The sequence below is a fragment of the Lethenteron reissneri genome, chromosome 8 (genome assembly GCF_015708825.2).
Source record: "Lethenteron reissneri isolate LAM-NWPU_2019-01 chromosome 8, ASM1570882v1, whole genome shotgun sequence".
NCBI classification, from domain to species: Eukaryota; Metazoa; Chordata; class Hyperoartia; order Petromyzontiformes; family Petromyzontidae; genus Lethenteron; species Lethenteron reissneri.
The window spans coordinates 8,459,553-8,475,644 of NC_083786.1; the positions used below are offsets into that span (position 1 = coordinate 8,459,553).

A 16,092-nucleotide genomic window follows, 5' to 3' on the forward strand; every position below is an offset into this window, starting at 1 on the left:
CTGTTAGCGAGGAGCACCTATGAAGGCCGGAACGGCACATGAACGGGTGGGTGGCCAACACCACGCCCGGCTACCTTTGTCTCCCTAGCGTGGTGGTGAGTGAGAGGGTGGTAGTGGTAATCATGAGTGGCCGTTGTGAATGCATGCTAGGTGTAATGACGACGACGATGATGGTGGTGGTGGTGCTATTTATCGTGACGAGTAGCTGGTCGTAGTTAATCACCGTGGACGAAGATTCTGCTGAGGGTGCTGTTGGTGGTGAATATGGCGCCATGGTGGCTAGGAGATGTTAACTACCTCGCTTGGTATACAGGAGGTCGTGGGTTCGCTCCCGACCATGACGCCTGCTGCTGTATATTTGGAGTTTGCGTGTCTCTCTCTCCGTGGTCGCGTGAATTTTTCTCCGGATCCTCCGTTTCCCCCCCCCCCCCTCCACATTTTGAATCAACATCACACGTTTAGAGTATTTGACTGCGATACATTTCCACACGATGATAAGCCCACTTCGTTGAGCTATCATTTGTGCCCAGGTCGTTTCTGAAAAAAAAACAGCTCTGCAGCTCAGTGGTACCTTATCTGGTGAAACAAACAAAAAAGTTTCGTTTATAGTTTAGATTGGGTGGCTAGTGCGTTGTGAGTGTCGGGAGTCAGTGATGTTACCTGTGAGTGCGAAGATGTATTCACAAGGCAGGCAGTAGCTGTCTAGACATATTCACAAGGCAGGCAGTCACTGTCTCTATATATTCACAAGACATGCATTCACTGTATAGTTATCTTCACAAGGCAGGCCGGCACCGTCTATCGGCCTGCCCTTGACGAGGAACACACAGGCGAAGGAACTCGTGCGTAGCCAGCTTTCTCCTTCTGCGTTTCAACTTTCCCTAATAAACGATTACGGACACACACATACGGAACCCCAGGGATTGATGTTTGTGGCCAGTGTGCGTGCGTGTGGAGGGAGGGAGGGAGCGGTGGCGCAGCGGTTGTGAGCGCGGCGTGGCCACCCGAGTTCGATTCCCGCTCACGGCCACCAAAACCGGTCACGATTATCCGAACCGGTCACTGGGCGTCCCCTAACCTAGGTCGACTCAGCCTTGAATGTGGACCCGGGTGCGGTGTTTGGACATCAGCGCTGGGGAGACAAAGGCAGGTGTTGTGCGTGTGCCGTGCCCACCATAATAGGTGCTCGCTAACAGCACTTGCCCCAATATTAAAAGGTTGTCTATCTGAGCAACTTTGCCTTTTTTCTTTTGTTCCCGCAGAGCGCTTTTGCAAATCCACTTCTGGATGAGGCCCCCTTACCACGCCCCCTCCCCCGACACCGTTCGCGTCGTGGGGGGTTCATTGACCATACTTCACCACGCTGGGGCAAGAACTGGGACTCCTCTACTTACGAGCATTCGACGTACGAACTTTCAGAGATACGAACAAACCTGGTCCGTATGTCCAGTTGCCCGTTCGGACCGAGAGTCGTAAGTTCAACCGTCGCGCAACAGATGGCGGTGGTAGCATCTAGATCTACAGAACATGAAGAAGCAGTGGCATCTACATCTGCAGAACGTGAAGAACCAGTGGCGTCTAGATTTACAAAACATGAAGAACCAGTGGCATCTACATCTGCAGAACGTGAAGAATCAGTGGCATCTACATCTATAGAACGTGAAGAGCCAGTGGCATCTACATCTGCAGAACGTGAAGAACCAGTGGCATCTACATCTGCAGAACGTGAAGAACCAGTGGCATCTACATCTGCAGAACGTGAAGAACCAGTGGCATCTACATCTACAGAACGTGAAGAGCCAGTGGCATCTACATCTGCAGAACGTGAAGAACCAGTGGCATCTACATCTGCAGAACGTGAAGAACCAGTGGCATCTACATCTGCAGAACGTGAAGAACCAGTGGCATCTACATCTGCAGAACGTGAAGAACCAGTGGCATCTACATCTGCAGAACGTGAAGAACCAGTGGCATCTACATCTACACAACGTGAAGAACCAGTGGCATCTACATCTGCAGAACGTGAAGAATCTGTGGCATCTACATCTGCAGATCGTGAAGAATCAGTGGCATCTACATCTGCAGAACGTGAAGAACCAGATGCATCTACATCTACAGAACATGAAGAACCAGTGGCATCTATATCTGCAGAACGTGAAGAACCAGATGCATCTACATCTGCAGAACGTGAAGAACCAGTAGCATCTACATCTGCAGAATGTGAAGAACCAGTGGCATCTACATCTGCAGAACGTGAAGAACCAGTGGCATCTATATCTGCAGAACGTGAAGAACCAGTGGCATCTACATCTGCAGAACGTGAAGAACCAGTGGCATCTACATCTGCAGAACGTGAAGAACCAGTGGCATCTACATTTGCAAAACGTGAAGAACCAGTGGCATCTACCGAACACAAAAAACACCAGTGTGTATCTACATCTGCAGGAGATAATTATGCAACTTTTAAAGCCATTCCCCGTGTTGAGTGTACACGCCGTACAGCATGTTTGGAATCGACAAGAGTGTCGTTGTAAGCTGCACACTGCCCTCTGCTGCCGTCCAACAGCGATGCGTAGCAGTCGCCCATCCGAGAAATATCGAGGCTCGCCGCTGCTGAGTACATTACCAATCGACATTCTGAAGGAACGAGACTCTGAAGAATAGAATGTGTGTCTTGTAATTAGTGCAAAGTACCGGGTTTGTATTAAAAGCACGGGCACTGATAAAGGAAATGGAACGAGAGTTGAAAAGTGTGCACAGAAGCATGGGGAAGAGGGCTGCCACGCTTGGAATGCCATTGAGAGAACTGGGAGAGGAACACGTGGATCAGAATCATAATCTTGATTAATACTGGAGGAATCCCATGAGCGAATAATCTTCTTTTTTACAATAGATGCCCACTAGTGGTGGGTCAAAACGTTACAACGACAAACAAAATACAAAAAAGACGATAGCAGTGAAAGGAATAGGTCAAGCAATTAACTTTTTTTAATCGAAATTGAAAAATATGTTTTATTCCACATCGTTTCCCACATCGTACATTGCAACATCCTGACGTTCTGAACGGCACTACCAGTTGCATCGACGCTTTCGGGCACACGAGACTCATCAGAAGCAGGCGAGGTGAGGGAGGGGCTTGGCCAGGTGATTGCCCTTCTGGGCTCCAGTATTTAAGACGCGTCGAAGGGTCAGGAATGGACCCCATGCACGCTGTGTATTCTTCTTCCTTGTCTCTGAGATTACAGCTCAGATGTTGCAGTGCTGACATTGGGCTCTCATGAATACAAAGTGAGCAAATCACTTTAAAAATAAAATTAGAGATCCGGCAGAAGTATAAGAATATGCACTTAACGCTTTCGCGACTGCAGGAATTAATATTTGACTTGCATCCCACTGGGATTTTTGCACACAGCGTTGGTGTAAGGTGCTTTTTCTGCAATATTTCGCCGTCTTTTCTTACATTTTCTGTTTGCACTTAGTCACATAGTCACTTTAAGATGTTTTCTTGTTCATGTTTTTGTTTTTTGTTTGTTGCGGTTGCACCCGATTCAAGAGCGATCGTCATCAGGAGGAAAGAAAAAAAATGGATGACGACCGCTTGAGTTGTGATCGAAACGTCGTCGTTTTTTCATATTTTTTTGTTATTTTCTTTGAACCTCTCTACGTGACTTCACCGAAAGACCCAAAGAATATAAGAATAGGAAATAAAACAGCTGTGTCAAGATTTCGATTTAAAGCTTTCGTGACTGCAGAGGATTCATCTTCTTGGTTCTTTCGGTAAAGTCACGTAGAAGGGAAATAATAAAATAATAAAAATAAAACATAATAAAATACAATTCTCACGACGTTTCGGCCACAACACAAGACGCTGTCTTTCCGACAGACCTGTTCTTCACCTGAGGACGGCTGCTTGCGTTGTGGTCGAAACGTCGTGAGAATTGTATTTTATTATGTTTTATTTGTATTATTTTATTATTTTATTATTTTTATTTTTATTATTTTATTACTTTATTATGTTTTATTGTTATTATTTTATTATTTCCCTTCTACGTGATTTTCCGGAAAGAACCAAGAAGAGGTGTTAAGATGTTCAAACACCAAACAGAAAACTTTTTTCACGGAATCATGTCTGCATTAACCACACATGCTTGTGTTGAGCATGCAAACACAAACATGCTCTGGCAATGTGTGGAATTGTCTTTGAAGCTGGCTGGTCGACACCGACGATGACAGGCTTCTTTAGGGCCTGGTCTCAATCAGTGTTAGACCAGAGGATGCCAAAAGGCGAACAGCACAAAGACAATGCACATTGTGACACCGGTTTTATTGCCAGAAAGGGTAAAACCCTATTCTAACATTCTAGATTTGAAGCTTTCGTGACTGCAAGGATTCATACTCTTAGTTCTTTCGGTAAAGTCACGTAGGTAAAAAATGAAATTAAAATTAATATTATTATTTCCTATTCTAGCACTTTGATATTTGCAAGAAAGCTCCCCACGCCACGGCAAAAGGTTAGAGACAACGTCACCGTGATTGTGAAGGAAAGTCACCAGCGGGCTTGGGTTCGAAACGTCGTTGGATTGGACGAGGACGATGATGATGACGGCGATGGCCGATGGTCGAGACCAATGACGGAACGGCGGCCAAGGGAGGGAACGCGCCCGAGAGAAAGTCCAGCCTCGACTTGGAGCCATGCTGGACACGCGTTGGCATCGCGAGACGGTGAGAGATGGCGACGGCTATGAGTTGCCTTCGTCCAGCAGTGGATTGACCATGGCTGCTGCCGATGATTATCGTCGCTGGTCGAGCGGGCGAGGTCCGGTTCACGTCGAACGAGCGCCGTCTCAACAAGCGACCCTGAGCCGCCAGCGGTGGAAATTCCACGTCCCGACTGCGGCAAAAACTTGAGTTGCCACGAATATCGAAGGGCCCCCGCGAACGTGAAACCGTTCGTCTAATTTTTTAATCCTTTATATTAAGTTCACTTGCTTGCGCGCTTACGACCGTGCAAATCTTTCGGTCGTTTTTTAACCCACTTCCCGTGATCCAATCGAGCTGACATTTTGCACACAGACTCGTTGTGCGTGACAATTTATTTTCGTGAAACATTTTTTTTATTTAAAATACCAATGTGATAAAAATAAAACTTTTACGCAAGAAAAACAGAAATGAATAATAAAATAAAACCGATGCCACGCATATAAAGGATTTATAGTGAAAACCTTGGTTTTTACGGGTTATTTTCTTACCCTCTTCGGAGACGACTGACCAGCGTGGAAGAGCAGGCCAAGTGCCCTCTCGCAAGAGGCTTTCTAGAAGCTCACTTTTCGCGGAGGCCCCCACCCCTCCCTTCCGCCGACGGTGGCGTGAGCGGGCAATTGCATGTGCTGCGCCTTTACCACGGTTTTTTTGTCAGTTTAACACGTGATGAGTTAATGATGACGTCACCCTGCTGCTGCTCTATATAAGAACGGGAGCCAGAGCAGAGCCTCACCATTCTGGCGAATTGCCAGTTGATGCTGGATGCAATTACCAGCGAAACGTCGTACTCAAAAATGGTAAATGTTGTGGTTTCACGCTTCAACACACCGGTCGGCTAAAGCAGTGAACTATTTGTCTTTTGTCAACGTGACACTTTTTTGCTGATTGGCCGTGTCGGGTGGTGGAGGGTTACGACACATTTATAAAAGCGCGATCTAACCCAAAAACGTTGATTATGAACCCTTATTGTCTGTGACAGGGGGCTCGACAAACAAAACGACAAGACGATCCATTTATTGAGAATTTGGTAAAAAAAAATGATAAACCACCAATATTGCAAGAGGCACAATGCACACACGCGGTGAATACGAGACGATGGCTCCTGAATAAAGAACTGTGAGAAAACAGTCGTTCATGGGCCACATGCGGCTCCGGGGTGGCAGGTTGTCGACCCCTGGCCCATGGTAAACTGGACTCCCATGGTGAACTGGACTTTCATGGTGAACTGGACTTCCATAGTGAACTGGACTCCCATGGTGAACTGGACTTCCATGGTGAACTGGACTTCCATGGTGAACTGGACTTCCATGGAAAACTGGACTTCCATGGTGAACTGGACTTCCATGGTGAACTGGACTTCCATGGAAAACTGGACTTCCATGGTGAACTGGACTTCCATAGTGAACTGGACTTCCATGGTAAACTGGACTTCCATGGTAAACTGGACTCCCATGGTAAACTGGACTTTCACGGTGAACTGGACTCCCATAGTGAATTGGACTTCCATGGTGAACTGGACTTTCATGGTAAACTGGACTTCCATGGTGAACTGGACTTTCACGGTGAACTGGACTTCCATGGTAAACTGGACTCCCATGGTGCACTGGACTTCCATGGTGAACTGGACTTCCATGGTAAACTGGACTCCCATGGTGCACTGGACTTCCATAGTAAACTGGACTTCCATGGTGAACTGGACTTCCATGGTGAACTGGACTTCCATGGTAAACTGGACTTCCATGGTGAACTGGACTTCCATGGTGAACTGGACTTCCATGGAAAACTGGACTTCCATGGTGAACTGGACTTCCATGGTGAACTGGACTTCCATGGAAAACTGGACTTCCATGGTGAACTGGACTTCCATAGTGAACTGGACTTCCATGGTAAACTGGACTTCCATGGTGAACTGGACTTCCATGGTGAACTGGACTTCCATGGAAAACTGGACTTCCATGGTGAACTGGACTTCCATGGTGAACTGGACTTCCATGGAAAACTGGACTTCCATGGTGAACTGGACTTCCATGGTGAACTGGACTTCCATGGAAAACTGGACTTACATGGTGAATTGGACTTCCATGGTAAACTGGACTTTCATGGTAAACTGGACTTCCATAGTGAACTGGACTTCCATGGTAAACTGGACTTCCATGGTGAACTGGACTTCCATGGTGAACTGGACTTCCATGGAAAACTGGACTTCCATGGTGAACTGGACTTCCATGGTGAACTGGACTTCCATAGTGAACTGGACTTCCATGGTAAACTGGACTTCCATGGTGAACTGGACTTCCATGGTGAACTGGACTTCCATGGAAAACTGGACTTCCATGGTGAACTGGACTTCCATGGTGAACTGGACTTCCATGGAAAACTGGACTTCCATGGTGAACTGGACTTCCATGGTGAACTGGACTTCCATGGAAAACTGGACTTCCATGGTGAATTGGACTTCCATGGTAAACTGGACTTTCATGGTAAACTGGACTTCCATGGTGAACTGGACTTCCATGGTGAACTGGACTTCCATAGTGAACTGGACTCCCACGGTGAACTGGAATTCCACGGTCAGGGGTCGGCAACGAAGCATAACAAGAAGAACCATTTTTTTTCCCAAAAATAATCCGCCACCACAGCCCTTAAAGAGCGGCCCAAGCCTGGCCGACTCACAAGTGGGTCTCACCGAGAATCCCCAACCACGTGCAGAGTCGATAGTGCGTATTAAATGTGGCGCTGCACTCTGATGTTGTAGGAGTGTTGTTATAACAATTCTATATTTATTTAAAGTTGCGTATTTTGATGTGACGTCACATTTCTCAACCCCCCCTCCCCTCGTCACACATCGTCACAAATGTCTGACCCCCCCCCCCATCCCTAGGTGCGTGACGTCATTTATGGACGGCCCCTTATCACGCCACTAAAGTTGCGAGCAATCCGCCTCGAGGAAACACACACAGACACACACGCGCCACTGTTCAACACGATGGTGAGTGTGCGGCTGGGAGTCGCGTGGGGGACCTTTGTTGTGTTGTCTCTGGCGTTGGACTGCCCTCTGGTGGCATCGCTAGTCGACGCAGTGCCGGATGATCCTCGTAGCAAAAGTAGCTAGTAGTAGCTTCGACATATGTAGTAGCTATTACATATTTAGTAGCTACTACTACATACGTAGTAGCTACTACGTATGTTGTAGTAGCTACGGGCCCCGCACTTTCAAGGGCCCCGCGCTAAATGCTTTCAAGCTATCAATCCCGGTTCGGTGATTCTGCGCTTGCTCTATTACTATAGTACTATACCGCCTTCAACTTTTATAAACGAATGGGTGTTTACGCTTAGCGATTTGTCATATTATCTGGCTGCATAGCAAATTTAAAAATACGATAACTTTACTATGCAAGTAAAAAAGATTGTGTTATAATATTTAAGTTTTTGTTTAACTTTAGGGCCCCTTCATAACATATGCTACAGGCCTCGCACTAGCTTCATCCGGCACTGAGTCGACTCCGTTGTGAATGTAGCCGCCGCTGGTGACTGCGGGGATCACGCGTGAGCGTTCAGGGGGGCACACGTTGTATGTGCGCGCGTGTGTGAGTGGATTTGCCGATGACTGGTACCAGCGGTGTCATAATCGGCCTCTGTGGAGGAGGCTCGTGAAGGACGCTACTGGGCAGTTGGAGGAAGTCGCCCTCCAACAACAACGGAGGGCGGAGGAGCGACGCTCACAACAACGAGCGGAGCGCAGGGTGGCTAAAGCACAGCAAGTTGGCACAGTAGGGGGCACAGGTGGTGCATCAGCCGGTCATCTCGGTCATCTCAGTCAGTCGACCCGTGGCACCTGGGTTTGCCCCGTGACCTCCTGCCAGCGGGCGTTCGACACTTCACGTGGCCTCAAGGTGCACATGGCCTGGCACAAGCGTCGTGGTGACGTCACCGCCACTTAGTGACGAATGGCAGTTGTTGTTGTTGAACTTCTTTCGCGCCGTACGTAGCCAACCGCGGCTAATCGGAGGTGCGAGGGGAGGACAGCAAACGAACGTACAGAAGAGAAAAAAAAGCAGTTCTAAAGAAATGAGTTTTCAATGGAGATGTGCGTGGCGCTGCGCTACGAAACCCGGCGACCCGAGTTCGATTCCCGCTCGCGGCCACCACCGACACCAATAACGATGATCTGGACCAGTCCTGGGCCTCATGTAGGTCGGCTCAGCCTCAAATGGGTACTTTGTGCGGTGTGTAAACATCGCCACTGGGAGAGACAGAGGCGGTCGGGCGTGGCGCTAGCCACGGACCCCCTCGTGTGCTCGCTCACAGCACTTACCCCAACAGTCTGATAAAAAAGAATGCGATACGGGTGATCTTTGTAATCGTTCATGAAACCTACAAATATATGCAGTATTCGCATGAACGCAGAGGTTTTCCGTCGTAAACTTTACCCCAAGGCAAATTCATTCGTAACAAAAAAACATTTCAAGAGATGAATGTCACTTTAAAAAAAAGTGCGCTTTATTAATTTAGTTAAACTTTACCACCCATACAATAACAATACAGTAAAAGGCAATTGAGATGTCGTGTGTGTTGTGTTGTTTGTTTGTTGTAACGTTCTGACCCGCCTCTGCCGGACGTCTGATTCTTCCAGTCTAAAAACCGATTCTGATAATCCCTCTCTAACTCGAGATTACGGGCCAACGGAAAGTACTGGACGGGGCACATGACCACGAGTAGCCACAGCGAGAAACAGTATATACTACTCCAGGGGTCGGGAACCTTTTTGACTGGGAGAGCCATAAAAGCCAAATATTTCTAAATATATTGCATTGAGAGCCATATAGTAATTTTTAACGTATAATAAATCAAATGTCTTACTTTTAATGCAACTTCTGGTGCTGCATGGTTTTGCTGATGGCCTTGTAGTAGTCTGGTTCATACGACGTGGTGAGGTTGAGCTTCGTGCAGGCGTGACCCGAGAAATTTTATCTTCAAAACTAATTTCTGTTTACTTTAAAATGACACACTATTATTAAGCAATATCACAAGTATTTTAAAATAAGTTCCAAACTGATTTTATTTTTATTTTTTTATCTTTATTTTTTTCAACTCAAAATTGTCTGGGAGCCATATGCCGTCACCGAAAGAGCCATATATGGCTCGCGAGCCATAGGTTCCCGACCGCTATGAGACATCTCCTTTACCAGTGGCAAAATATAGCAGTAGGTTTTTACCCTTTCAACTGGTACAAAAACTGACACCTTTATACAAGGCATCATGTTTGCAATAACCACAACACAAGCAGTCAAAATGCAAACAAAAAGAAACAACTCTGATGATGATAATTATATATCAAACAAAAAGAAACAACTCTGATAATGATATATCATTATCATCATCAGAGTTGTTTCTTTTTGTTTGCATTTGACTGCTTGTGTTGTGGTTATTGCAAACATGATGCCTTGTATAAAGGTGTCAGTTTTTGTACCAGTTGAAAGGGTAAAACCCTACTACAGTATATACTACTGTTGGACATCTGGGAAACTACTGGACATCTTTTTATTCGGATATACAGGTAGTCCCCGAGTTACGATGGTCCGACTTACGATATTTCGATCTTACGATGGCGATAGCGATACAACAAAATTGCCATCAACAACCTAACATCGTTCAAGTATGCAGACCACGGACAGAATCTTGGTGAGTACAATACAATATGAGACGTTACGATACGTTCAATGCATGTGTATGATACGTAGCTTCAGCGATTTCATTTTAAGGTTATCACGATACGATACGTTCAATGTATGTTAAAAATGTTTTTATAGCAGATAGGATTGTTTCCTGAAACAACTTTCTATTAAATTGCAGTTCATATAGGTAGGCTAAGAATGTATCTTGTTTTTTTTTACTTTATATTTTACTGTGCAATACAGTATTGTAATTAATAAATGCATACAGTATATAGTTTATACAGTACGCTACTGTAAATTTCTTTGTTTTGCTAAATTATCACCATTCTTAAAGACTCCTGGGTAGGCGAGGCCATCTTCGACTTACGATATTTTCGACTTACGATGGGGTCGTCGTAACACATCTCCGTCGTAAGTAGAGGACTAACTGTATTATTGACCTGGTGTGCCGGGAAACGTTTTGCAGGTCACCAGACCCAGAGTTTCAGAGTCAAGGTTTTCAGCGATTCAGTTGATGGGTGCGGGGTGTGTGAAGGCGTGGCTATAAAATGTTAAGATTTGGGGTTGGGGTTTTGGCACAGGGAGAGGGTTCTGTGTTGCACGGTAAGAGGGATGTGGCTACAATGCGGGGATATTAGAGTTGTGGGGGTTGGTGGTTAGCGGTTATAGATACATATAGGGTGAGGGTTAAAGTGCTGATGGAGTCAGGGTCATAGTGTCCGGGTTGGTGCTGGGGTTAGGATCTCAGTGTTGGAGGTGTCGATTTACGGATAATTCCCCGGTCAGATGGTGACGAGACGAGGGAAGCGAGGTACGGCAGACATTTGGGTCAGATTCGCAGCATTGGAGGCTGGGAGTTTTAGGGTCAGGGTCGCGTGCTGCCCGGTGCCAGGGGTCAAGGTCAAAGGGTCGCAGGGTCAACGTCACACGATGGAGCAGAAGAACTTCTTCTCGCGGAACGGATTCTCCGAGGACGGCACAGGCGTGAGCATCGGGTCCTCCTGCGCATGCGCGGTGCAGTACTCCATGAGGTCCGCAGCGGCCTTGGACACCTGTGGGTGGGTGGGTCGGGTCAGTGGGTAGGTGAGTGAGTGAGTGGGTGAGTGAGTGAGTGGGTGAGTGAGTGGGTGACTGAGTGAGTGGGTGAGTGAGTGGGTGACTGAGTGAGTGGGTGAGTGAGTGAGTGGGTGACTGAGTGGGTGGGCGAGCGAATGGGTGCCTGAGTGAGTAGGTGGGTGGGTGAGTGGGTCGGGTCAGTGGGTAGGTGAATGAGTGAGTGTGTGAGTGAGCGAGCTGGTGACTGAGTGGGTGGGTGAGCGAATGGGTACCTGAGTGAGTGGGTGGGTGAGTGAATGTGTCGGTCGGGTCAGTGGGTAGGTGAATGAGTGAGTGGGTGAGTGAGTGGGTGACTGAGTGGCTGGGCGAGCGAATGGGTGCCTGAGTGAGTGGCTGGGTGAGTGAGTGGGTCGGTCGGGTCAGTGGGTAGGTGAATGAGTGAGTGGGTGAGTGAGCAGGCGACTGAGTGGGTGGGTGAGCGAATGGGTGCCTGAGTGAGTAGGTGGGTGGGTGAGTGGGTCGGGTCAGTGGGTAGGTGAATGAGTGAGTGGGTGAGTGAGCGAGCTGGTGACTGAGTGGGTGGGTGAGCGAATAGGTGCCTGAGTGAGTGTGCGAGTGGGTCAATTAATGGGTGGCTAATTGAGTGGGTGACTGAGTGGGTTAATGAATGGGTGGCTGGGTGAAAGAATGAGTGGCTGATTGAGTGGGTGACTGAGTGGGTGGCTGGGTGAGTGTGCGAGTGGGTGAACGAATGGGTGGCTGGGTGAGTGGTTGACCGAGTGGGTGAATGAATGGGTGGCTGGGTGAGTGAGTGTGTGAGTGGATGAATGAATGGGTGGCTGCATGAGTGGTTGACTGAGTGGGTGAATGAATGGGTGGCTGCGTGAGTGGTTGATCGAGTGAGTTCATGAATGGGTGGCTGGGTGAGTGAGTGTGTGAATGAATGGGTGGCTGGGTGAGTGAGTGGTTGACCGAGTGGGTGAATGAATGGGTGGCTGGGTGAGTGGTTTACTTAGTGGGTTAATGAATAGGTGGCTGGGTGAGTGAGTGTGCGAGTGGGTGAACGAATGGGTGGCTGATTGAGTGGTTGGCTGAGTGGGTTAATTAATGGGTGGCTGCGTGAGTGAGTGTGCGAGTGGGTGAACGAATGGGTGGCTGGGTGAGTGGTTGACTGAGTGGGTGAATTAATGGGTGGCTGGGTGAGTGGTTGACTGAGTGGGTGAATTAATGGGTGGCTGGGTGAGTGGTTGACTGAGTGGGTGAATTAATGGGTGGCTGGGTGAGTGGTTGACCGAGTGGGTTAATGAATGGGTGGCCGGGTGAGTGAGTGTGCGAGTGGGTGAATGAATTGGTGGCTGCGTGAGTGGTTGACCGAGTGGGTTCATGAATGGGTGGCTGGGTGAGTGAGTGTGTGAATTAATGGGTGGCTGCGTGAGTGAGTATGCGAGTGGGTGAATGAATGGTTGGCTGGGTGCGTGGATGAAATACGATATAACTTAGCGGGGTTTGTGAGACAGTTGGATGGGGGGGGGGGGGGTCACCCTGCCACCCCCACTATCAACGCCCCTGCAAATACCCCCCCCCCACAGCCTATGCCTTGTACTGCGGGGGCCCTGTATGGCCCTGGGGGGGGGGGGGCAGGGGGTACGCACGTTCACACGCTGGATGTTGGCCTCCAGCTTGAGCTGCTCCAGGGCCTCCCGCGCCTGCGCGACTCCCCCCGCCACACCGCCGCTGTTGTGCGCCGAGGCCTCGCCACCTCGCCTGGGGGGCCCTCCCCCCCCGTCCGGGTCCCCGCGGCCCCGAGCCACTGAGCTGCGGCGGAAGAGGGGGGCGGGGTGATGAGGGAGGTCTTGGAGGGAGTGTGCAATCGCCCCCCACCCATCTCTCCCCTCCCGCTTCACTAAGTCGTGTTGAACTTCTTGGTTCTTTCGGTAAAGTCACGTAGAAGGGAAATAATAAAATAATAAAAATAAAACATAATAAAATAATAAAAATAAAACATAATAAAATAATAAAAATAAAACATAATAAAATAATAAAAATCAAACATAATAAAATAATAAAAATCAAACATAATAAAATAATAAAAATCAAACATAATAAAATAATAAAAATAAAACATAATAAAATAATAAAAATAAAACATAATAAAATAATAAAAATCAAACATAATAAAATAATAAAAATAAAACATAATAAAATAATAAAAATCAAACATAATAAAATAATTCTCACGACGTTTCGGCCACAACGCAAGCAGCCGTCCTCAGGTGAAGAACAGGTCTGTCGAGAAATAGTTTGTTATGTTTTATTTTTATTATTTTATTATTTCCCATCTACGTGACTTTATCGAAAGAACCAAGAAGATGAATCCCTGCAGTCACGAAAGCTTTAAATCGAAATTCGTGTTGAACTTCTTTCGCACCGTACGTAGCCAACCGTGCGAATGTGAGGAGCGGTGGCGCAGCGGTCAGCGCGCTGAGCTATGCGAACCCCGAGTTCGATTCCCGCTCACGGCCACCAAAGTCAGTGAGCGGGTTTTGGACGTACACGTGTCTGTGTGTTTATATATAACAACAAGATGTCAGGATGGGTTCATGCAGCCGTGGATGCGTACGGAACGAAGTCAAATCCGGCCGTGTCCGGGACGCGCAAGGCATTTAAATATGTGGATGCATTAGTGGTCCATAAAAGCCAATGTAAGAAAAAAATTGCAGAATGGCCATCAAGAAAGACGTTTTTAATTACAATTCAAATCGAGGCCACCCCACCCCGTGGTGTAAAACGCATGCTGACAACTATTACAAATCCACTAAATATATCTTTGTCCTCTTACAAGTGTCGTTAAGGGAGGGTGGGGGATGGTTTGACTTCATCCACACATATATACAAACACATTCCTGCTGCGGAGGGAGCTGGTAGGAACGTTGGGTTGCTCGGTCAATGGCCAGGGTCAACGGCGGCGTGGTGTATTCCGCAAATATGGCCGGCTGTGAGGGCGGGCACAAGCCGGCGTGAGTAGGTTAAACGTTGAGTTTAATACGGGGTGACCAGCCCCTCTCCACCCAGCCCCACCCCTCTCACCCCCCACCCTCCCCACCCAGCCCCTCCCCACCCAGCCCCTCTCCACCCAGCCCCTCCCCATCCTCCCCTCCCCACCCAGCCCCACCCCTCCCATTTTTGGATGCACGATGGACGGACGGACGGACACAATAATCCCCTGTGGGCTGGTGTAACCTGGAGGTTCCTACCAGTATTAGCCCCGTTATTTGACGAGCGCGCTGAGAGTGCGGTTTAAAAGCGAGCAGCAACGAGGGAGTCGTTGAAAGTTCTCTTTGAAGCGGCACTCGACAAGCGGAAATGGCACGCGCACTTTAAAGAGATGCATTATTTCACATCCACACAGATCCACCCCAGCGCGTGAATATTCTCCCTTTTCAATATTTCATCACAATTCAGAGAAGAAGACGAAGACGACGTCATCACGGATGATTGAACGAACGAAAGATGCCAACATTTGGCGAAATCAACTCGTGTGCAGATTATATCACACAAATTGCAAAGATAAAGATTCCACCCTGCCCCCCCCCCTCCGTATAGCCTCAACAGCCTCTTTGGGGCAAGTGCTGTTAGCGAGCACCTATGAAGGCCGTGATGGCACACGAGGGGGGGGGGGTGGTGTGTTTATCACCACGCCCGGCCGCCTTTGTCTCCCGAGTGGCGATGTTTACACACCGCACCAGGTACTCATTTGAGGCCGAGTCGACCTAGGGGAGGCTCAGGACCGGCTCAGACAATCGTAGCTGGCGTTGGCCGTGAGCGCGAATCGAACTCGGGTCGCTGAGTCCGTAGCGCAGTGCGCTAACCATTCCGCCACCGCTCTCCTCCACCCCTCCCCATCCGACCCACACGCTCACCCCACACGCTCAACCCCTGCTCACCCCATTTGGGTCTTTCGGCAAAGTCACGGAGATAGCTTCCAAGAAACATGTTTCATTGCACCTATCGACGTGACTTTACCGAACGACCCAAAGAATACGAATTCCTGCAGTGACGAAAGCTTTAAGTCGAGATATTCCTGGTTCTTTCGGTAAAGTCACGTAGAAGGGAAGTAATAAAATAATAAAAATAAAAGATAATAAAATAATTCTCCTTGCAGTCACGAAAGCTTTAAGTCGAGATTTAGCCCCGCTCACCTGGTGAACACACTCACCTGATGTACATGGCACGCCTCGCTCCCCGTCGGCCGCGCGCGGTGCAAATCCAACAGGGAGGTCGCGGCCGCGTCCACCCTGTGCCGAGTCGATGTCCACCCTATGCCGGGTTGATGTCCACCCTGTACCGAGTAGGTGTCCAGGTGTCCACCCGCCGTCTCCGCTTCAACCGCGGCCGCCGCCGCCGCCGCCGCCCGAGTCGTGTTACAAGTGAGAGTCAATTTGAAGTCTTCCCTGCGGTGGGAGATGGGAGGAGGATGATGTCGCCTTTCCCGCTGCGCTTCTGCATTTCGTCGCGTTGCACCGCTTTCGTTTCCTCCCCCCCCACCTCTTCCCCCGCTCTTTGGAACGATGTCCGACGTTTCGCACCTGCAGGAAGTTGG

General features: G+C 48.5%; 1 protein-coding gene across 1 annotated transcript; it reads right to left on the minus strand.

Annotated features, from left to right (window-relative positions):
• Nucleotides 1-10,779: 10,779 nt before the first annotated feature.
• Nucleotides 10,780-15,719, minus strand: LOC133361793 (guanine nucleotide-binding protein G(I)/G(S)/G(O) subunit gamma-2-like). The gene is made up of 3 exons (XM_061580792.1): nt 15,709-15,719; nt 13,145-13,307; nt 10,780-11,488 (listed from the first exon to the last, which is right to left on the minus strand). Exons 1-3 carry the CDS (start codon nt 15,717-15,719, stop codon nt 11,360-11,362), a joined length of 303 nt encoding a protein of 100 aa, XP_061436776.1. The 3' UTR covers nt 10,780-11,359.
• Between the last annotated feature and the right edge of the window lie 373 nt (nt 15,720-16,092).

What these genes read in the sequence shown, in the direction of transcription:
- LOC133361793 (XM_061580792.1), bottom strand. An exon ending in CCAACATCCAGCGTGTGAAC is followed by an intron (nt 11,489 to 13,144) that starts GTGCGTACCCCC and finishes ACCCACCCACAG; the next exon opens with GTGTCCAAGGCCGCTGCGGA.